Consider the following 23,879-nt stretch of genomic DNA (forward strand, 5'->3'; position numbering starts at 1 on the left):
TCAGGAAAACTGATGCTCAGATAAATTGGTTAGACTCTAAAGTGCCACAAGTCCTCCTGTTCTTTTTGTCTGTGGGTAATTATTGGCAAGTCTCACAGTAAACAAAGTTTCAAAGTAACAGCCGTGTTAGTCTGTATTCGCAAAAAGAAAAGGAGGACTTGTGGCACCTTAGAGACTAACCAATTTATTTGAGCATAAGCTTTCGTGAGCTACAGCTCACTTCATCGGATGCATACTGTGGAAACTGCAGAAGACATTATATACACAGCGACCATGAAACAATACCTCCTCCCATCCCACTCTCCTGCTGGTAATAGCTTATCTAAAGTGATCACTCTCCTTACAATGTGTATGATAATCAACTTGGGCCATTTCCAGCACAAATCCAGGTTTCTCACCCTCCCCCCCCACAAACTCACTCTCCTGCTGGTAATAGCCCAGCCAAAGTGACCACTCTCTTTACAATGTGTATGATAATCAAGTTGGGCCATTTCCAGCACAAATCCAGGTTTTCTCCCCCCCCCCACAAACCCACTCTCCTGTTGGTAATAGCTTATCTAAAGTGATCACTCTCCTTACAATGTGTATGATAATCAACTTGGGCCATTTCCAGCACAAATCCAGGTTTCTCACCCTCCGCCCCCCCAAAACTCACTCTCCTGCTGGTAATAGCCCATCCAAAGTGACCACTGTCTTCACAATGTGTATGATAATCAAGGTGGGCCATTTGTGCCACAACTACTCCTTTTCTTTCAGTAAACGAAGTGAGGTGGTTTCAGAGGAGCAGCCGTATCCGCAAAAAGAACTAGGAGGACTTGTGGCACCTTAGAGACGAACCCATGTATTAATCGATACTCCTTTCCTTTTTAGTAAAGCGAGGTGGGAATCTTCTCTTTCTCCCCGCACTTAGGCTTGCTCCGATGAGAGCGCTCCCGGTGGCGCTCCCGCCCCGCGGAATCAGGGCCGAACCCGGAGCGTGCGGGCGGGGGGCGCCCCGCGGCTCTCACGGGGGGGCACTGGCAGCCAGGGCGGTGCCAGGCGGGTGTTGTTCCGCACCTGGGGGCGGCCTGGGGGGGAGTCGGCGGGGGATCTTTCCCGTCTGAGCCGGGGCCGGCCTCCGCGCCCCGGTAAGGCCCGACGGGGCGGCCTGTCAGAGCGGGAGGGGGCCGGGGCGGCGCCCTCCCCCGGCACTCGGCGCTGTCCTGCGGGGAGCCGAGCCGAGGGTGCGCGGGGGTCCCTCGCCCCCGTCTCGCCCCCGCCGGCCCCAGGGGGCCCCGCGCTGCGGGGAGCGGGGCGCGGCTCAGCGGGGGGCGCTGCGTCACGGGGGAGGGGCTCCTGGGGGGGGAACCGTGCGGGGGGGACTTAGAGGGGGGCATTGTGCAGCGGGGGGGGCTCAAGCTGGAACCTCCCGGCTCCGCCACGAGTCACCGCTCGGCCCCGCCCCCCGGCTGCAGCGGGTTTGGCCCTTGCCCTGCCATTTGCCCCAGGGGCCCACCGCACCCCGAGAAGGGGCAGCGGCTCGCGCAGGGTTACTGAGCATGCCCAGTAGTAGCGAAGGGCGGGGGGGGCAGAGGATTATAACGTCACACCGCTAACGGCAAGAAGCGCGCCTGCGCCTCACCGACTGGCTCTTGGGTTGCGCACGCGCGGTTCTACCCTGGTGTCGGGGGGGGGCTCCCCCCTCACGTAATCATTGCGCCTCGTCGGGCCTCCCCTCCCTCCGCTTTGCAGCGCGCAGAGGCTGCTGGGAGGCCGGAAGGCGCTGCCGCCGCGCCCCGCTGAGCGGGAAGAAGGTGAGGGAGGATCGGTAGTGCCCCTCCCCCGACCCCTCAGCCCCTGCGCCGCCCCCCCTCCCGGACCCTCAGCCCCTGAGCGCCCCCCCCCCGGTTCTCCTGCGCCGCCCCCCCGGACCCTGAGCGCCCCCCCCCGGTTCTCCTGCGCCGCCCCCCCGGACCCTGAGCGCCCCCCCCCGGGTCTCCGGCGCCGCCCCCCCGGACCCTGAGCGCCCCCCCCCGGTTCTCCTGCGCCGCCCCCCCGGACCCTGAGCGCCCCCCCCCCCCCGGTTCTTCTGCGCCGCCCCCCCGGACCCTCAGCCCCTGAGCGCCCGCCCCCGGTTCTCCTGCGCCGCCCCCCCGGACCCTGAGCGCCCCCCCCCCGGTTCTCCTGCGCCGCCCCCCCGGACCCTCAGCCCCTGAGCGCCCGCCCCCGGTTCTCCTGCGCCGCCCCTCCCCCCCCGGACTCTCAGCCCCTGAGCGCCCCCCCGTCACCCCCCGGACCCCTGCACTTTTTCCCATCACCTAGCCTCCCTCCCCTGCAGCCCCTGTGCTGCCCCCGGGACTCCCAATCCCTGCGCTGCCCCCGTCACCAAGCCTTCCTCCCCCCCACCCGGAGTCTCCCTTCCCTGCGCTCCCCCGCCTCCGGCCCCCAGGCCCCTGTGCTGCCCCCCGGCGCTGTGCTTCGCTCCCCAGCTGCTCCCAGCCCCCCTGCCACTGCCCCTCCCCTCCCTGTGCGCTCTCTCGCACTCCAGCCTCCGTGCGGCCCCTCCACGGCCCCTCCACAGCCCCTGTCCATCCCCGATGGACCCTTGCACGTTCATGCACGCGCGTCCCAGTGAAACGGACTGCAGCTGCCATCAGCTCGGTGCCACCCTGTGGGCATGATCCCCCCCCTCCCCCGAAGGGCCATAGCAGAGATGACGGATCTTTCCAGTGAGTTCCAGATGGGGCATGGCATGCAGTGGCCTTTCATATCGGTGGGGTCACCCCTCACTGGAGATGGGCGGATGTGACCAGTTATAGTTCTTTACACAGGTGTGTCCCTTGGACTGGTGGCAAGTTTCCATTGTGACCCTCTGTTGGGCAAAGTTTTGTGTGCTCCATGCTCAGCACTTTCCTTTCTGGCTGCTGCATTCTTCAAGTTCCCTTAATTCATCAGAAAAACCCTTACTGTAATAATGGGGAGTGTTGACTCCACTAGATGAACCTGCCCAAGTTATTAATTCTCTTTCCTAGGCACTTGGAGACTGACAATGGACAGCAGCCTTTGGCCTTCTCTGTGATCATCATGGCTTGTGTGGCTTGTCCCAGGGTAGGCGACAGCCCTTTCTCCTCAGACATGCATGCCCGTTTCATCCTCGCCCAGATGAACAAGATGAGATGTGGGCATAATTTCTGTGATGTGCAGCTCCAGGTTGGTGAAGAAGCATTTAAGGTCCATCGCCTGGTCTTGGCTGCAAGCAGCCCTTACTTTGCTGCTCTGTTCACAGGAGGGATGAAAGAATCTTCAAAGGATGTGGTACGGATCCTAGGAGTAGAGGCTGGCATCTTTCAGATGCTCCTGGATTTTATTTACACAGGTATGTTTACGTTTGTTTGCTATTCTGAATGAAAAGTGGAATGTTCACTTCATATACCTTGTGCTATGACAATTATTGATTGGCTCAAACCCTAAATGTTGCTGCTGACCTGTGCAGTTTACAGTACAGTGCTGAAAGTCCCATTCCTTAGCACATTTAAAACTAGGCTGGACTAAACATTTGTAAAAGTACAATAGGAATCAGTCCTGTACTGGCATGGAGAGGAACTAGAGGATCTAAAAGGTCTCTATCTCTACATTCTAAGATTCTGTTCTGCTGTAATACAGTGCTTGTACAGCGAGGAGAAATTCAGTACTGTGTGTTTGTCTCTATAAATGTTTGGATACATACAAACATACACGTACTGTATGCATGTGCCGGTATATATCTCTACACATGTAGTTGGCTGGTATTCATTATCATGTTGACCCTTTCCACCAATGATGCTGGCCTTGACTGTCAGTTTGGCTACTTCTCCCGCAACTTTACACTTTTTCTTCCCTAAGACTCCTTAGAGTTGGAACCACCTTCGTGAGCTGATCTGTAAGGCCACCATCCTTTCTCTACCTTTGCTCTGATGCCTTCATATAATCAGATAACCATTAGGACAAGGTTGAGTGGCATTCAGTGGTAGCTGATATCTATTTATTTATATCTATCTATAAATTTTTAAAAAAAAAATTCAGAATCCTCAAGTCACTCATGTAGGTAGACAAGTTTAGATAGCAATAATCTAAGTAAGAATTTTCCTAATTCTTTCTCCCTCCTACTATTTCTTAACTTTAAGCACATGTATATTCCTATTGAAATCAAGTTGAAGCAGATCCTTTGCAGGATCAACGCCTAAAAGAAAGGGAGCAAGAAGGGAATATTTTATGTGTTTTGCTGATACAGAAATTTTATATGCATCTATAAACATAGCATAAATAGGTCATAGTTATTTAATTATGCTGTGGTCTTCGCTAGATGAGTCACTGGAATAACCATGCAGCAGAAAATCAACAAGACTTTGTCTGTGATTCACAGGAGTTCTGGGTTATCCCTCATATTTGTATTTACCAGTTTTAATGTAAGTATGCGATGACCAGATAAATTCCTTTTCAGCTACATGTAAACATCTTACTGCATTACTGAGCTGACAGTAATTTTGCAAAGCAAATGAACATTTAGTTCAAAATGTCTAACTCAAATGGAAAAGACTAAGGCCTCGCACTGTGTAGGCTGTTATAACATCTGAAACGTGGCCTGCTTGTCACATGTTGTCCTCCGCATACAGGAGCAGTGAATGTTGGCGAGAGTAATGTTCAGGAGCTGATAGTAGCAGCAGACATGCTCCAGCTGACTGAAGTTGTGGACCTTTGCTGTGAGTTTCTGAAGGGGCAGATCGACCCATTGAACTGCATTGGACTCTTCCAGTTCTCTGAGCAAATTGCCTGCCGTGACCTACAGGAGTTCACAGAGAATTACATCCATGCTCACTTTCTGGAAGTTCAGAGTGGTGAGGAGTTCCTGGCGCTAACAAAGGAGCAGCTTATTAAGATCTTGCGAAGTGAAGAGCTTACTATAGAGGATGAGTACCAAGTTTTCACAGCTGCAATGCAGTGGATTTTGAAGGATCTGGGAAAAAGAAAGAAACATGTGGTAGAAGTGCTGGATCCAGTTCGATTCCCTCTGTTACCATCCCAGAGACTCTTAAAATACATAGAAGGTAACAGAGAGAAAGAAAAATGAAGATGTTTGTTTGGATGGAGTATTTGTCCTTGGTAAAGGATCATGGGGTTTTGTTTTTTCCACTTTAAAAATGTAACAACTGACTATTATACTAAAGAAGTTGAGTTGTTTAATTTCTCCTAGGGGAATTCTGTGCCACTGCGCAATGCAGAATTTTGCAGAAATGAATGTTGTGCATGCAGAATTTCCTTTCCCCCACATAAATTGGCTGCTGTGCTGTTAGCCACCATTAGGGGCCACTGGACCCAGCTGGTACATAGAAAACACTGCTAGGGGACAGGGAGGGAGCGCTGCAGGGCTCCTGGCAGCTGCAGTTCCCAGCATGCCCTAAGGGAATGGGAGGGCAGCACACAGGAAATTCTGTGCAAGCCTGGAGAAGAGCCTCTGGCTGTTTCTTCCTCTGGATCCCTGGCTCTGGGGGGGAGGGGTGGGTGTTTGGGCAAGGGGTGGCCACACGGCTGGGCTTTAGGGTGTATGTGCAGGGGGCATGGGTATCTGGGCCGGGGGGGGGCCTACAACTGGGCCCTGGGGGGTTGGGGAAAGGGGACAGAGAAACAGGAACTGGGTTGTCATAGGTGTTTCTTTAACTCTCTACTCCTGGGGGAATTTTTGTGTGTGTCTGTACTGTTGCAGATATACTTGCTGACAAGTATTTTGAAATAAATTACCAAAATAATTGAAACTGGTTTGATTATGTAGTGTTATTTTGACAAATAAAATTTGCAGAATTTTAAAATGTGCACAGAATTTTAATTTTTTGGTGCAGATGCCCCCAGGAGTATTTAATATATATTCACGTTTTGATTTTAAAACTAAGCCTTTATGAAACTTTGGACCAGAATTTTCAAAATCTGCCAAAATCTGTCTTGGTTTGTCATATGAGAAGCAGAGAGAGATGATGATGATGATGATAGTTGACATATATTTTTCCCCTGGGTTGGTCAATTACTGGTGTTTATAGTTGTTGTGACTCTTTTTTCTTTCATGTCTCTTTTCTTTTAATTTTTCTTTTCCAAGGAGTTTCAGATTTCAGCCTTCGGGTGGCTCTGCAAACCCTGTTGAAAGAATATTGTGAAGTCTGTAAATCTCCCAAAGAGAACAAAGTCAGCAATTTTCTGCAAGCATCTAAGGCTCGTCCCCGGAGGAAAGCCAGGAAGTACCTTTATGCAGTAGGTTAGAATCTGGTTGCTTTAACCTTTTTAGAAAAGTGACTTGATATTTCATATTGCCTTAAAATCTTTTAAATTCTTTGTCAAAAGGTAGCTGCCAAAATAGTGTTGTGTATCTAATACAGTGATTCTGTTGCTGGACTACAATTGTGAATAATGTGTTTTATTAGTAAATAACTGGAGCACAGTACAAAATACAAATACATTCATATTTCATCTTTCCTGAATGCAGTATCATAGTCTGGAGTAATCTTTCAGGAATCACTTGCCTCAGGTGCAGAGCAATAATGCAACCTGTTATGTGCCCTGTTCACAAGTGGAACATGCATATAAAGCTTGCCTCCTAAGGGTGTTGTGTTTCTTCCCCTTTTAAAATAAGCACCTTTGTATCAGTCTGGAGATCTTTGTAAATTAATAGGTCTTTTATGAATGATGGATATAATCAAAGAATGGTTTCAGAGTAGCAGCCGTGTTAGTCTGTATTCGCAAAAAGAAAAGGAGTATTTGTGGCACCTTGGAGGCTAACCAATTTATTTGAGCATAGGCTTTCGTGAGCTACAGCATCCGATGAAGTGAGCTGTAGCTCACAAAAGCTTATGCTCAAATAAATTGGTTAGTCTCTAAAGTGCCACAAGTACTCCTTTTCTTTTTATAATCAAAGAATACTCATGCCTTTTGCATATGGGGTTATACTCAAATTTTTTAGTTCCACTGTTCATTTAATATGTTTACCTCTGAAATGAAGTTTGTGCAGAAGCACTTATTGTGAATAATGGAGGTGACCGTTCCGTGAGTTGGTGTATTAAGAATTGCAAAATTATCATGAGATTAAGGTCATAGGTCAGATAACACTACTTTGCCCTTCTCGAGCACCTTTCGGTCAGGTGCCTCAAAGTGCTTTGCAAACATATATTGAATTAAGCCTCCCAGTGGGGGTCTTCTGAAGTTGGCACCATCATCTTTGTTTTTCAGATGAAAAACCTGAGCCTGAGATGAATTGATTTGCCCAAGGTCACACAAACCATCTGTGGCAGAGCCCTACATAAAAACCTTATCTCCTCCTAAGGCTCAGTACTATCCAAGCATTATGCCTTAACCACAAAATCATCCTCCTTCCTTCATCAGATACTTAGTAAATCTAGGAGAAAATTTCCATTGATACACAGTAAGGTGCTTCAGCTTCTAATACCCTGGAAGGTGTTTGTATCCAGCTGTTATAGCAAGTGTTCAGACTCCCCAAATAGGTAAGATTATCAATCGATCTCAAAGCGCTTTACAGAGAAGCTCAGCATCATCATCCCATTTTACAGATGGGGAAACAGAGGCACAGGGAGGGAAAGTGACTTGCCCAAGGTCACCCCAGCAGGCCAAGAGTAGAACCCAGGTCTCCTGAGTCCCAATCCAGTGCTCTCTGCACTAGACCACGCTGCCTCCCCAGTGATTTTTCAAACACTAAAAACAATATTGATTTCTCTGCTGGAATAGTTTCTGAAGTTCCCTGCTGAAGGAAGAAGTCTGATACATGAGCATTGGCCATAGGCATGACTGCACTGAAGAAAGATGTTAGTCACGCTATAATATCTTTTGCTATTATTCTGGTTTTTTGTAACACTTGAACCATTGCATTAGAATTGGCTGGGACCTTGCCGAGGGAGAGCTGCTAACTTATGCATGTACTTTCTATCTGTTGCCTAGGTGGATATACTCGACTGCAGGGGGGACGCTGGAGTGACAGCAGAGCCCTCAGTTGTGTGGAGCGTTTTGACACCTTCAGTCACTACTGGACCACTGTGTCTTCACTTCACCAGGCTCGCAGCGGTCTGGGTGTGGCAGTGGTGGGAGGAATGGTTTATGCTATTGGAGGTGAACGATGAAAGGAATATGTTACTTTGGGTCCCTATAATCAGATGATGCCGGGGTGTTGCCCATTGTAAAGTCCCTGGGGACTGTAATTTTAGTAGAACAATGGAAATTTAGGACTAGAACCTACATGAGGTGATCCAGTCCAGCTGCATGTGCTGAGGCAGAAACTAGTATACCTAGACAATTCCTGATAGGTGTTTATTCAACCTGCTCTTAAAAACCTCCAGTGATGGGGATTCCACAACCTCCCTTGGATGCCTGTTCCAGAATTTATAGTTGAAAATTTTTCCTAATGGCGAACCTAAATCTCTCTTGCTGCTGATTTAAACCCATTACCTTTTGTCCTACCTTTAGTGGACATGGAGAAAAATTGATCCCTGTCTTTATATCAGCCCTTAACATATTTGACAGGACACCCCTTTGTTTTCTTTTCTCAAGATTAAATATACCCACTTTTTTTAAACCTTTCTTCATAGATTGGGGTTTTCTAAAGCTTTTAATTTTTTCGTCATTCTCCTCTAGACTCTCTCCAATTTATCAACTTCTTTCCTAAAGTGTGGTACCCAGAATTGGACAGAGTACTCCAGCTGAGGCTTCATTAGTGCTGAGTAGAGAGGGATAATTACCTCTGTCTCTTACATGTGACGTTCCTGTTTAAAATACCCCAGAATAATGTTAGCCATTTTTGCAATGGCATCACCTTGACTCATGTTCAATTTGTGGACCGCTATAGCCCCCGCAGATTCTTTTCAGCAGTACTACCACCTAGCCGCTTGTTCCCTATTTTGTAATTGTGCACGTGATTTTTCCTTTCCGAAGTATAGTACCTTGCACTTGTTTTTATTGAATTTCATCTTGTGAACTGAGATCAATTCTCTAATCTGTCAAGGTTGTTTTGAATTCTAATCCTGTACTCTATAGGGCTTGCAACCTCTCCCAGCTTGGTGTCTTCCACAAATTTTGTAAGGATCCTTTCCACTCCGTTATCCACGTCATTAATGAAAATATTGCTGGACCCAGTACTGGCTGTATGGGACCCCACTAGATAGGTCCTCCCAGTTAGACAGTGAACTGTTGATAACTACTCTTATGAGAGTATGGTCTTTCAACCAGTTGTGCACCCATTTTGTAGTAATTTTCATCTAAATCACATTTTCCTAGTTTGTTTATGACAATGTCATGGGGGGCCGTGTAAAAAGGCTTTCTTAAATCAAGAAATATCATGTCTACTGCTTCCCTTCTATCCACCAGGCCAGTAACCCTGTCGAAGAAGGAAATTGGGTTTGTTTTGTTCTTGGCAAACTCATGCTGGCTACTAGTTATAAACCTGTTATCCCCCACGTGCTTACAAACTGATTGTTTAATAATTTGTTCCAGTATTTTTCCAGGTATTAGAGTTAGGCTGCCTAGTCTGTAATTCCCCAGGTCCTCTTTGTTCCCCCTTTTTAAAGGGAGGTGCTATGTTTGCGCTTCTCAATCCACTGAGGCCTCACCCATCATCCATGAGTTCTCAGAGATAATTGTTAATGGTTCCGTGATTGCTTCAACTGGTTTCTTAAATACCCTAGGAAGAATTTCATCAGGCCCTGCCAACTTGAATACATCTAACATAAGTAAATATTGTTTTAAACTGGTCTTTTCCTACTTTGGCTTGTGTTCTTTCCCCCTTATTGCTAATTGTGCTGAGTATCTTGTCACCATTAAGCTTTTTAGCGAAGACTGAAGCACACTAGGCATTAAACACCTCAGCCTTCTTTATGTCATCCATTATTAGCTGTCCTTCTCTGCTATATAATGGACCTACACTTGAATCTTTCTCATTTTTCTTTTTTCTTAAAAGAACAAATAGAAATTTACTGAAAGCTTGCCTTTCATTAGAGTTAGTGTCTTCTGTTATTGTGACTTGTTTGCTGAATGCATTGAATATATTTCAGGAGCATCTTGCATTGTGATGGTACTTCCTTAAACATATGTCAAATTTGTACTTTATAATTATTATACTTTACTTCTGAATAGGGCAGTGTAGGATTTTTGTTGTTGTTACCATACTATCAGTGTTAAGGGAACATTGATTATAGGGAGAGTCTCATATTCTGACAAATTGGTTAAACTATGGCTTAGTCATGAATACCTGAGTGAAATGTGCATTAACTTGTGTATTAACTGGAAATATATCTCCTGCAGACCAAGGTCAGAAATGGGTTTGTCTTTTAAGTGTGTGTTTGTGCTCTTTGGGACCAAGTTACTACTCTGTATATGGATGTTATTGCTGGTGCTCCAAATTAATAGTATCGGAGAGTCCTTAGCAGTTTTGATGTATTTTCCATTCTTCCAAAAGGTGGCACTAGATCATAAGGATTTCCATACTGCTGGGTCAGACCAATGGTCCACCTAGCCCAGTATCCTGTCTCTGACAGGGGCCAGTGCCAGAGGCCTCAGAGAGAATGAACAGAACAGGGAAATTTCAAGTCATCCATCCCCTGTTGTCCACTCCCGGCTTCTGGCAGTTGCAGGTTTAGAAACACCTGGAGCATGGGGTTATGTCCTTAACCATCTTGGCTAATAATTACTGATAGACCTATCCTCCTTAAACTTATCTAATTCTTTTTTGCCCCCTGTTATACTTTTTGGCATTCACAACATCCCCTGGCAATGAATTCCACAGGTTGACTGTGCATTGTGTGAAGAAGTATTTCCTTTGTTTGTTTTTAAACCTGCTGCCTATGAATTTCATCGGGTGACCCCTGGTTCTTGTGTTATGTGAAGGGGTAAATAACACTTCACGTTCTCCACACCAGTCACGGTTTTGTAGATCTCTATCATATCCCCCCTTAGTCTTCTTTTTTCTAAGATGAACAGTCCCAGTCTTCTTAATCTCTCCTTATATGGAACCTTCTCCATACTCCTAATCATTTTTGTTGCCCTTCTCTGTACTTTTCCAATTTCACTATTCAAGGTGTAGGTGTACCATGGATTTACATAGTGGCTTTATGATATTCTCTATTTTATTATCTGTCCCTTTCCGAATAGGCCTGACATTCAGTCAACTTTTTTGACTACTGCTTCACATGGAGCAGACGTTCTTCAGGGAACTATCCAGGATGACTCCAAGATCTCTTTCTTGAGTGGTAACAGCTAGTTTAGACCCCATCATTTTATATGTGTAGTTGGGATTATGTTTTCCAATGTGCATTACTTTGCGCTTACCAACATTGAATTTCATCTGCCATTTTGTTAATCAGTTACCCAATTTATTCAGATCCCTTTGTAACTCTTTGCAGTCTGCTCTGGACTTAACTATCTTCAGTAATTTTGTATCATCTGCAAATTTTGCTGCTTTTTCTCCCCCTTTTCCAGATCATTTATGAATATGTTGAACTGCACTAGTCCCAGTACAGATCCTTGGAGGACCCTGCTATTTACCTCTCTCAAATGGGGAAACCATTTATTCCTACCCTTTGTTTCCTGTCTTTTAACCAGTTAGTGATTCATGAGAGGATTTCCCTGTTATTCCTTGGGACCAAATGGCACATTTAATAAAATTGTCAGCTTAAGTTACACCTCAGTATAATATAAACTCCATTACAAAACCGGAGTTTCCTGTTCTCAGCTGGAGGTGTCCAGGATATGGGAAAGTTAGCTCAGTCTGTCTAAAATGAACGTAGTGTGTACATGTAGTAAAAGGAAACAAAAGATATACTATAATGTTAAATGCTATAGTCCTTAAAAAAACAAACAAACAAAAAACCCTGTGTTTTCCTACCTATGTTAGTAATAGCACTGTAGAGTTAAATATTTCATGCAGAAGCACAGTGCTGCAGTGTTTCACTCACGGCTGTTTTGGGAAACCATTGCTGAAAACCATTTTCAGCGCTAATTCAGTTTTGTGCTGTAGACAAGGTTTTTTGTTGCTTTTTCACTTTGGCAAGATGAGAGCAATGGTTTCAATTCAGATACTATACGCGACGGGCTGTTCCTGTATATCTGAATTGCAGAATATTCTAACTCACTAGTTCTCAACCTACATACAGCTGCGGCCCATGTGGCCCTGAGGATGTCCTATAGGTAGCATAGATATTGTGTGGATGCGGCCCACATAACACACACAGATCCGCATATGCGGCCCACAATGGTAAATGGGTTGAGAACCACTGTTCCTTGTAATCTAATCTAACTAATCTATTTGTTTCTGCCTTTTTTCTACCAAGGAGAGAAGGATTCAATGATCTTTGACTGTACTGAATGCTACGATCCTGTTGTTAAGCAGTGGACAACTGTGGCCTCCATGAACCAGCCTCGGTGCGGACTTGGAGTGTGTGCATGCTATGGTGCTATCTATGCTTTGGGTAACTATACAGTTTCCTTTCAGTAAAGCTGGTTTTAAAGCCATTAGTTCATCGGATCAAATCAGTTTGCGGAGTTTAAATATTAACATTAAAATCCGATAATACTGAGAGTTAAAAATCAGTGGTTACTTGTAACTTGCAGCTGATGGGTGTTTTTGTGAGTGCTCGTAGGGGAGGTGCCATCAATTCCAAGCGAAGCATCTTAGCCAACCGATGGAATAGCACGTACTCTCAGAATGACTCCATAATACCCACACCAAAATATGTGTATGCAAGTTAATCTGGTTTTTTTAGTTTGTTTTTATTTTTTTAAAAGCATTCCAAAACACCTTGTCAGACTTTCTACTTCTATAGTACCTTTATCTGAGAATCTGTGCTTTATTGGACGTTAAGCCTCACAGCCCTCTGTGGTGGATGGATGGGAAAACTGAGGTAAAGAGTGGTTAAGTGACTTGTCCAACAAGTTCAGTTGCAGAGCTGAGACAAGAACTGAGAAGTCCATGTGCTCTTAACAGCCAGGCTCACTCCTAAATTGTTACAAGAACCTAAAATACATATTTCTCAAAAGCTTTCAGCTAAATAGACCTTCGCTATCATGTCAGCCTAATAAAATATATCTTCTTTTAAAATAAGGAACTACCAACATTATGTGACTTGCAAAAACAAGTTGCTTCACAATCTTGTGAGCACCTGTCTGATGTTATCTTTCCCTGAGTCTCATCATAGATCTTATCTGTGCTGCAATCCTACAATCGATAGCACACAAGCGTATTACTGTGCCTGCTTGAAGCCCTATTGAAGTAATCAGGATTCTGTGTAGGTGCAGCAGTCCTCCTGTACACAGTCTATTGCAGGATAAGGGCCCTAGAGTATAAGCTTCTTTGAACAGGGGCTGTGTGGTAATCCTCTCTGTAAAACACAACACTCATCTCTGGTGCTATTTAATATTTGCATATAACAAAAGTAAATATCCAGTACTTGTAATCTTCCACCCACCTTATTGAGCAGAACTCCAAAAGAATCTTATTTCAGTAACTGGCCAAAGTTACAAGATTCTCCCAAGAATCTTACAAGATTCTCCCATATCACTTAAGAGCTTAATGTAACCTTTCCCTGTAAAAATAGACTGTTATACAAAGAAATGTGGGGGGAAATGGTAAGGGGAAAGCAGATCCTTAATTATGCTTTATTTGGGCTTTTAATTGTTTAAACAATAAGCAAAAGGAAAATCTGACAGGCTGCTATGCATGTGTCAAAAGTAATTCATAACTGTGTGCATGTCATCCATATCACTGTCTTCTAAATATTGCTTCACAGATTAGGTGTTTGAAAGATTTTAAAAACCAAATGCTGAAGTGTAACAAAAATCTAATACGCTAGTATTGTATACCACTGGGAAAGTAAAAGATATTTGGAGTGAAAGTTATAGGAACATTTTAGTTGCTAGAACAAAACAGTCCAATATCTTATCAAGTCTAGTATCCTGTCTCCAAAAGTGGCCAATTCCAGATGTTTCATATATGCCATAGTGCCCATAATTAATCAGTACTAATAACATGGAGGAAATTGTTTTCCCTAGGTGGTGATCTCCTCCTGCCCTGAAACATAAGACTTGCTAGCTTTATAATTGTTTTCTCTATTCTACATGTGCTTTTGTTGAATCATATTAAGGTATTTCCTTCCATAATTATCTTTGGTAGTGCTATTTGGACTCTGAATCTGTCTTGCATTTAATTGATTATTTAAACCAGGTGGTTTTGTCATATGTTGTAAGTATTCATATTTCCCTTGTATACAAACATGCAGTCTATTGAATCTGACCTATAAGTCACTGATACAAGGACATATCCACTTTTATAGATATTAAAAAAAACAACCAAAAAAAAAAAAGACCTACTTCTGTGTTATCAAACTTTACCTGCATGTTTCCTTTTTGCAGGAGGCTGGGTGGGAGCAGAAATCGGCAACACAATTGAAAGATTTGACCCTGAATTAAATAGCTGGGAGCTAGTGGGCAGTATGGCTGTGCCCCGCTACTATTTTGGGTGTTGTGAAATGCAAGGTGAGTGGTTTTTGGTTATGGCTTTCCCACATGAATAATAACCAATAGTTCAGAGGGTAATTGTACTGTATAAGGAATCTGAAGCTTTACATTTCAATCAGGGATTCCTACCTGTGTCTGCCTTGCAACTTTGTAAAACATCTTGAGCTCTGTGGTGCTTTCAGCTCTGTGAGTGTATCAGTGGTTCTCCTCCTTTCCGCCATTTCCCCTTTTCTGATACATTGTTTTATTTCTGTGGAGCTTGAACCTAAAGGTCTCCACTCATCTAACAAAAATATAAACCCAAGATTTAATAAACCAACTTAGAAAATTTTGCCCTGCCCTATCAGTTACCCTTGAAAATAGTTTTCCTGTGGTTGTGAACATGAAGTCCAGCCAGTATTGACCATCTCAAAAGACAGAGGTCCAGAGACGTATCTTGTATGAATGTTTTTAATAAATATTTTCACTCAGGCCTCACAAGTGGTCACCTGCCTTTCCTCAGCTAACTTAGGGTATATCTACAGTGCAGTACAACACATGTGGTTGGCTTGTCTCAGCTGACTCAGACTAAAGGGTTATAACTGAGAGGTCTCCCCACCTAGTGTCCTGTCTCCAGCTATTGGGAATTTTAGCAGCAGGCAGTCGCCAATGGGCCATACACTATTGTCATACTGTCTCTTCCATAAACTTATCAAGCTCATTCTTGAAGCCAGTTGGGGTTTTTTCCCCCCACTACTCCTCTGAGGAGGCTGCTCCAGAACTTCACTCCTTCGATAGTTAGAAACCTTCACCTAATTTCAAGCCTACACTTGTTGATGGCCAGTTTATAATGTATTTGTTCTGGGGTCCACATTGATGCTTAACTTAAATAACTCCTTTCCCTCCCTGGTATTTATCCCTCTGATATATTAATACAGAGTAATCATCTCTCCCCTCAGTCTTCTAATGGTTAGGGCATGTCCACACTTGCCATTTAAAGCGGGAAAAAGTCCCTTTGTTGCACAAAAGACATGGGACCGTCTACACTTGCCAATGACTTTTTGCAGTGAAACTGAGAAGTTTCACCGCAAAAAGAAAGCCACCTCCACAAGAGGCGTACAGCTCTTACCGGTGATGCTTTTGTGCTGATGTGCAAGTGAAGACAAGTTCTTCCTGTTTACACAACTTTTAGCCTCCAGAGGATATCCCACAGTGCCTAGGTGACCACTCTAGCCAGCAGCTCTGCTGCTTTGTTGCCAGGTAAACCGACACATCCACTCCTCCCCCTGTAAAGCCCCGGGAACTTTGAAACTCCCTTTCCTGTTTTCTTGGCAAGTGCTCGCTTATCTGGCCAGGTGACAATGCCTGTTCCACAGAGCAAACCATCCCCTGCTTGGAGCAATGCTGAGCTACTGGAGCTGATCAGTCTTTGGGGAGAAGAGGCTGTGCAGGGACCCAGGATGCCCCGGGATCACACACACCACTTCCCGCAAGATCCATTGTCAAACTGGAGAGCGTTGCACTGTGGGATAGCTGCCCTAGAGCGCTGCTCTCATCTGTGATGGAAGAGCTGCTAATGTAAACACTCTCTGATGCCTGAGGAATTGAGTCACAAACCAGCGTTTTTCTTTCACCGGTTCCCTATCACCGGTGAAACTTACAGCGCAAAAACTCTGCAAGTGTAGACATACCCTTAGACTGAACAAGCCAAGCTCTTTGAGTCTGTTCTCATAAGATAGGTTTTCCTTTCCTCAGATCATCCAAGTAGCCCTTCTCTGCACCTGTTCCAGTTTGAATTCATCTTTCTTAAACATGGAAGACCAGAATTGCATACAGCATTCCAGATGAGGTCTCACCAGTGCCCTATATAACGGTACTCACATGTCCCTGTCTCTACTGGAAATACATCACCTGATGCACCCCAGGACCGCAGCTGCATCATACTGATGGCTCATAGTCCTCCTGTGATCAACCATTCCCCGAGCTCTTTCTCCTCCACTGTCGATTCCAATTGATAAGTCCCCGGTTTATAGCAAAAATTCTTGTTGTTAGTCCTTAAATGCATGACTGTGCACTATTAAATATCATCCCATTTCTTATTACTCCAGTTTACATGGTCATCCAGATCTTGTTTGGTATTCCAGTCCTCCTTGGTATTGACAATACCTAACAACTTTGTGTCATCTGCAGATTTTATTAGCACTCTCCTACTTTTTGTTCCACACTCAGTAATAAAAATGTTAAAGAAAGTTGGTCCCAAGACTGATCCCTGAGGAATTCCACTAGTAACCTTCCTCTACCCTGAGAGTTCACCTTTCAGTATGACCTGTTGGTGTCTTCCCTGTAACCAGTTCCTTATCCACCTTTCAGTTCTCATATTAATGCCCATCTTCTCCAATTTAATTAATAATTTCTCATGTGGAACTGTATCAAATGCTTTACTGACATCCCGGTAAATTAGATCTACTGCATTTCCTTTGTCTGAAAAACCAGTTATCTTCTCAAAGAAAGATATTAGTAACGTTGTTACTACCTCTTGAATAGAACAATTGAAACAATTGTAGAAAAATCAACAATTACTTTCTGTCATTTAGGCTACTTACTTTTTGCACTTCACCAAGCTTGGAACAGATCATTTAACTTTAAGAAACATTCTAACAGCCTTTCCTTAATCACCTGCAAATCGGTCTGTTTATAAACAAAATTCTGACTCCCTGCCTCAGGGGCGCAAACTTGGAGCAGCACCTCTCCTGTCTCCTCTGCAGAACTCATTGCATTGCACACTCAGGCTGCCTGCCCCTGAAGCTTGCAGTTTGGGGGGGGGCAACGCTCTCCCTTGTCCCCACCCCACCCCAAGCTCCGCCTGTGAAAGTCTACCCTGCAAAAAATCCCAACAAACCATTGCAGCGAGTCTCAGAGCCTAGGTTAACTACCTCAGGCTTGCAGTTTGGGGCTTACAGCAGTGTAGTCTTTGGGCTCAGGCTGGAGCCCGGGCTTGGAAACCTGGAGAGGAGGGAGGGGTCTCGGAGCCTGGGCTCCAACCCGAGCCTAAATTTCTACACTGCTATTTGTTGGAGGATGTGATTGCAGAGCCATTGGCCATTACCTTTGAAAACTCATGGAGATCGGGGGAGGTCCCGGACGACTGGAAAAAGGCTAATGTAGTGCCCATCTTTAAAAAAGGGAAGGAGGAGGATCCTGGAAACTACAGGCCAGTCAGCCTCACCTCAGTCCCTGGAAAAATCATGGAGCAGGTCCTCAAGGAATCAATCCTGAAGCACTTAGAGGAGAGGAAAGTGATCAGGAACAGTCAGCATGGATTCACCAAGGGCAAGTCATGCCTGACTAATCTAATTGCCTTCTATGACGAGATAACTGGCTGTGTGGATGAAAGGAAAGCGGTGGACGTGTTGTTCCTTGACTTTAGCAAAGCTTTTGACACGGTCTCCCACAGTATTCTTGCCAGCAAGTTAAAGTAGTATGGGCTGGATGAATGGACTAAAAGGTGGATAGAAACCTGGCTAGATCGTCGGGCTCAATGGATAGTGATCAATGGCTCCATGTCTAGTTGGCAGCCAGTATCAAGTGGAGTGCCCCACGGGTTGGTCCTGGGGCCGGTTTTGTTCAATATCTTCATTAATGATCTGGTGGATGGCGTGGACTGCACCGTCAGCAAGTTTGCAGATGACACTAAACTGGGAGAAGAGGTTGATATGCTGGAGGGTTCTTGTTAACTCCTGGAAATGTGCTGGAAATGGCCCAACTTGATTATCACTTCAAAAGGTTTTCTCTCCCCCCGCCCCACTCTCTTGCTGCTAATAGCTCATCTTAAGTGATCACTCTCCTTACAATGTATATTTTTTTTCATGGTCTGTGTGTATATATAAAATCTCCTCACGGTACTTTCCACTTTATGCATCCGATGAAGTGAGCTGTAGCTCACGAAAGCTTATGCTCAAATAAATTGGTTAGTCTCTAAGGTGCCACAAGTACTCCTTTTCTTTTTACAATTAAACTTCTGTTCTGTGATGCCTGCTCTGCCTAAGCATAGATTTAATCGGAAAAACCCTGTCTCTCCAGGTTTAATTTACATCGTCGGGGGCATCAGCAGTGAAGGAGTCGAGCTACGTTCTGTTGAAGTCTACGATCCGATATCCAAACGCTGGTCTACACTTCCTCCAATGGGCACCCGAAGGGCGTACCTTGGCATAGCTGCCCTCAATGATTGCATCTATTCTGTTGGAGGATGGAATGAGACACAAGATGCACTTCCTACTGTAGAGAGGTATTCCTTCGAAGAGGTACAGTAGAGTGCCTAGGAATCTTGCAACAGACTACAGCTTCATTTATTAGAACGTATAAAGATGCTAATACATGCTGCCTATTCCCCGATAACTTTTTTTACTCTTCATAGTGGTAGATTGTGTTGTTACCTTAGCCGTTATGTACCTGGTGAGAACAAAACTCAAGTTTATGAGATAAACCTTTTAAAACAAGCTCCATTTCCTGTTTGCTCCCTGACAGTAATCTGGAAACTACTTCAGGGGTCTTTGAGGTGGTGTCTGTATACTTGCTGATCTTTGAGTATATCTATCTAATCTTAATCGTGTAGTGTTTGAAAAGCATGTGTGTGTTCTTCTGGGTAACTGGAAGCTAACCAACACACTAACAATAAACAGAAGGATTGTAGCTACTAAATACTCTGGGGAATGTGGAAGAGCAGTTCTGCTATAGGTTCAATATATTACTCCAGATACTAGACAGGTTTATTAGATACCATGGAATTTACCATAAAACCAGCTCTGAAGTGACGCTGTTATTGCTTTTCCCTCCGAATCGGTACCAAACCAGTATCCCAAAATAGTGTTAGAAATCACAGTGCTGTCTGTAGGTTCTGACTTAAGTTCTGGTTCCTGTGGCACTTTTCATAAGAGTAGTGTTGACAGTCCTGGTGGCTTTTACATTTTGCCTTCCTACAGTCCCTTTAATTTGCAGTGTGGATGTAGTTTTCTTCACTTCATGTCTCAAATGATTGTGTGCTGTTCCTGTGCAATGCTAAACAGCTGTTGTGCTCTACCCCAGAGGTGTACATAGATGGCCTGTTCTCACAAAACCTTACATCAATGGGACTGCTTGTGAGAATAATTAAGGGTTTGCAGGATCAAGCCCATCTTTGCAAAGTGCTTTGGGTTCTTTCAGGGTGGAAGGGACCACATACATGGGTGGTGGTGGTGGTGTTGTTAGCATGTTTGAATCTGCTGACAGTAACTAAGTGGTCATTTGGGGGACTTCAGACATTTCAATAAACTTAGAGTTATTCTCTTGGGAAGTGGTGGAGGAGGGGTACTTGTGCCTAACGGGCTTACTTATAGCACAGCTATTTTCTGGTTATTTAAAAAACAAAATCGTGTGTGTATATGTATGTAAAACATTTAAAAAAAATTTTTCTCCCCTTATTAGGAGAAATGGGTTGAGGTTGCATCGATGAAGATACCCAGAGCTGGTGTGTGTGTTGTGGCTGTGAACGGACTTCTTTATGCCTCGGGAGGCCGAGCTTCTAGTCATGATTTCGCTGCCCCAGTGACCTCGGACTCTGTTGAAGTTTATAACCCTCATATGGACACATGGACTGAAATATCAAACATGATCACCAGCCGCTGTGAAGGAGGTGTGGCTGTGTTATGAAATAGATCTTCAAAGAACTCGAGGAAGATTAGCAGGGGGGAAGGATGAGCATCTGGCTTTCTACAGACAATGAGGTTTCATGCTTCTTTGGCCAGGATCCTCTTCCACTACATGGCTCTCATGTGGAGTTGCTAGGGGAGCAGTCCTCAGGTAGGTTTAAAGGGCTTTTTCTGAGCAAAAGAGAATGAATTTGCCCCTAAAATGACAACTGGCCAATCCAAAGTCTGTTTTGTGAAGTACCATCTGTTGAGAGCAGAAATGCTTTTCATGACTAGATTAAGCTAATTGAATGTGAAACAACTGGCGACTATTTGGCAAATTGGACCTCATCTGAGAGATTATTTTTCCTGTGTGCTGGGATGACTTGAAACTCCTCCGTGTTCCCATGATGGAAGAAAGCTAGTATCATTAGCAGGACTGAAAACCTAGAGGGTGATTCCTTTACTTCAGATAAAGCCCTAGCTGTGTAAAGAGCAGCTTGGCTGTTTCCTTAGCACTAGGAGTTGTGTTTTGCTGGCAGCGAATGTGCCAGGTGAGGCTGGTTTAAAAAAAAAAAAAAATTTATAGTTCCAGTTACAGTCTCATCCCACTTGAGGTTCTCTTCAGCTTCTGGACAAGCACCCTGGAAATTAACTGGAGGTGAATTGTCCTTTGTCCCCCAATAGGTTTTCTGGATAAAGGATCTGGTGATAAGTGGCTGACAGTCTGACTCCACTGCTTCTCTTCCTGTAAAGCTCAACATAATTTTGTTGTTCATGCTATTATCATACTAGTGTCCTGTTTCCCTGTGGGTGGCAGGTGCTCCTATCCACCCAAGTGTGGACTTTCCCTTCCCTACTTTTCCAAGAAGTGACACCAATGACTCAAATGTTTAATCTGTGTGCTGGTCATAGGATTTTTACTGAGCTTTTCAGTTGGGAATGTCATCACCTCTTCTTACAATGCCCACTCTTCCTTCTGCCTTCACTCTTCCTTTTCTGGAAGTGATTACCCTGTGCACATGTACACACATACAGGGACTGTCAGGTAGTGGGATAGACACCCTTCTGCAAGATGCTGCTGTTCTTTCCCACTTCAAAAGGTGACGCCTCTGGCTTGCACCCTGCCTTTTCCAGGTTGAAGTAGACAGAAATTGTAACAAATTGTCTGTGTTCTGTTTCAAAGTGATGCTACTATTGTTTGGTCATTTTGCCATTGTCTTAAAGGTCCTATATTTAGCGTGAGAGCACTTATTGGGAAAATATTTATTTTTTTTAGCAATCATGACACCATTTCCAGTTTTTTAATCTTCCTGTCTTAAACAAAAAACACACCTGGTACTTGAAGCTTCTGTTTGCACCCTATTACTGCATTGTCTTGGCTGGGATTGAATAAGTCACCTGGGACTTAGATACAAGTCACAAATGAGACTGTCCAACACAGCACAATCAGAGAATCTTCTGGAACACAAACCGGCATGGGAAGTGTAATGCAATGGGAAGCCTTCGCTGTGTAGACAGAGGGGGCACCCACTTTCCAGATCAAGGATGTTACCTGCACAGTATGAAGTTGTTTGGGTGGGGAAGCCTCCAGTTTGTGTAGTAGCTACTCTGAAAACTGAGAATTTACATATTCAAGGACAAAAATGTTAACTGCACCTGCTGACCTTTGCTATATAACAGAGAGCTTGCTTCTCTGATCCTTTTAATTAAACTCCTATATGCTCTTGCTTCAGGAAGGACTTCTAATGGCTGGGAAGCTAGCCCCTATTTCTCATACCCTTAATTTGAGCCGGGTGAGTTTGCTTTTAAATTGCTGTATACTTCTCATAACTAGCTACAGGTCATGAGTGTATACCTAGGTAATGGTGGAACTGTGTGGTTTTTACACTGAGTGCTTTTTTTTAGTAATGATGGCGAGTGGCATTGCTGTTATCTGTAACAAAAATGAGTTCTATTTTTCTTGTTGAAACTTTGTGTTTAACTTCTGACAAACATTGAGATAAACAGCTTTAAACCAGGCCAACATTGACAGATTGTTTTTAAGCTACAAAGAAATGTGCTTCTGAAATAAAATATTTATTGTATTTTCTTACTCCTGGTTAGATCCTTTGATTAAAGGGTCTTTGGGAATGGGGGCTAATTGGATAGCTAACCTGTCCTGCATGCAGCCTCCTGACTGAAAAGAGCTGAAGAGGGAAATGTTTTTTACAATCAAGCATCTGAAGATTTCCATGCTTCCTACATTTGGACCCTATAAGATTTCAGTTGGGTCCTGCAGGCTTACTTTATTGTCTCTCCTGTCAGCTCCTTCTCTCCCTCACCCTGGAATCATGGATGCATTTCTGTTGTACCATGAAATAGTCCCTTTGACCAGTGCTCATGCCTTTCATCTGTTGGCTGAAGGTTGTGGGTTTGCAATCTGCCACCACCACATACCTAGTCTTGCCCATGAGAGGTGGGACAGCTTCTACAACTGGCCTCATACCAGACTGTGCTGCCATGGATCTCTTGTTTGTTTATCACGCAGCCATGTTGAATAAGAAGGAGTGAAAGAGTGAACGTTGCTTTTCTTTTAAAAATTCCATTTTACTTCCTCTACAGCCAAACAACACATCGCTATTTCCAGGGTCTGCTGTTAAAGGTGCAAAAGTTTAACACAACCTCCTTTGAAAATCCTAGCGGTTAAGGGATGTAGCAAGTGTTACGCTAATCAGTGCTATATAAAGGGAGATGGCAGCATTCTTTAAGATCTGCAGACTTTATAAGATATCATGTTTCTGGCAGTGTACGTGGCTCACGAATCTTGAAGAGGGAGCCATGCTCATTTCATCTCTGTAGTAGATAAGGCTTGTTCCTTCTCTGAAGGAACAAGGAAATTGGTGGCTACAAGTAGAGGTTGTAGGGAGGTAATTCTGTTAAAATGCAATCCTACCGCACTATACATGTGAACATCATTCCTAAACTCCCATCTTGGTTGGGATCTAATAGTTGGTAAAACCTTTGTAGCTTACCTTTAACTATCCATTTACTGCAGACTTTTCACTATCAGGCATTTATACCTACTGCTAGCTGGATTTCTACTGATGGAACATGTGCTTAGGCTACAACTGAAAGTCCATTAAGTTTATATTACACAGCCATCACCCACTTAAAATTTTCTGCCTTAGTTGGCTATAGCAGGAATGAGGGGCATTAGAAGATTATGGTGGAGAAGCTTGCACTATACTTTTCTAGCACATTTAATACTTAGCCCATTGTGAAGTGTCTACAGTTTACAAATGTACTGAGCGGCCAAAAAAAAACTTAACCCATCCACTGTGTAGTTAGTTGCTCAGCCCCTGCTAGGGAACTAGAACTAGATTTCTGCTTGGGTTGCCTAGTGTGAGCCATGCCAGCTGGCAGGAGGCACCATTCCATAACTCACATCAAACATGACCCACATGGCCCCTACACACTGTTGTCGTCATAATCTGTATCTAAAAGGTGTTATGTAAGGTGGTTTATGCAAACCGGTAACACACACTCATTAATTTTATTGCGTGATGTATGTGTGGCTGGTGTATGAAGAATCAGAGATGTGTGCTGGAAATATATTCTTAAACAGTGTTTTGCAAGCAGTGCACAAGCCCAGTCTGTCCTAGACAAAGGAATGTTGTTTCACCTGTTTTCCTGTCTCCAATTAAATTAAGCCAGGCAATACCTGAAAGGACAAAGAAAAGTATATCT

General features: G+C 44.3%; 1 protein-coding gene across 5 annotated transcripts; it reads left to right on the forward strand.

Annotated features, from left to right (window-relative positions):
* The first annotated feature begins 1,608 nt into the window (after positions 1-1,608).
* LOC102936895 (intracisternal A particle-promoted polypeptide) lies at positions 1,609-22,245 on the forward strand. Of its 5 annotated transcripts, none has more exons than XM_043521130.1 (10): positions 1,609-1,793; positions 3,012-3,189; positions 3,266-3,355; positions 4,632-5,063; positions 6,104-6,259; positions 7,951-8,118; positions 12,327-12,464; positions 14,404-14,526; positions 18,568-18,788; positions 19,948-22,245. In XM_043521130.1, the coding sequence occupies exons 3-10, from the start codon at positions 3,271-3,273 to the stop codon at positions 20,170-20,172; spliced, it is 1,548 nt and encodes a 515-aa protein (XP_043377065.1). In that variant the 5' UTR covers positions 1,609-1,793; positions 3,012-3,189; positions 3,266-3,270; the 3' UTR covers positions 20,173-22,245. The 5 variants fall into 5 exon arrangements, with proteins under 5 accessions (XP_043377065.1, XP_037762231.1, XP_037762233.1 ...); XM_037906305.2 differs by having other exon boundaries at positions 1,611-1,793; positions 3,012-3,087; XM_037906303.2 differs by having other exon boundaries at positions 3,012-3,355.
* The last annotated feature ends 1,634 nt before the right edge of the window (positions 22,246-23,879 follow it).

This window comes from Chelonia mydas, chromosome 8 (assembly GCF_015237465.2).
Source record: "Chelonia mydas isolate rCheMyd1 chromosome 8, rCheMyd1.pri.v2, whole genome shotgun sequence".
Classification (NCBI taxonomy): Eukaryota; Metazoa; Chordata; order Testudines; family Cheloniidae; genus Chelonia; species Chelonia mydas.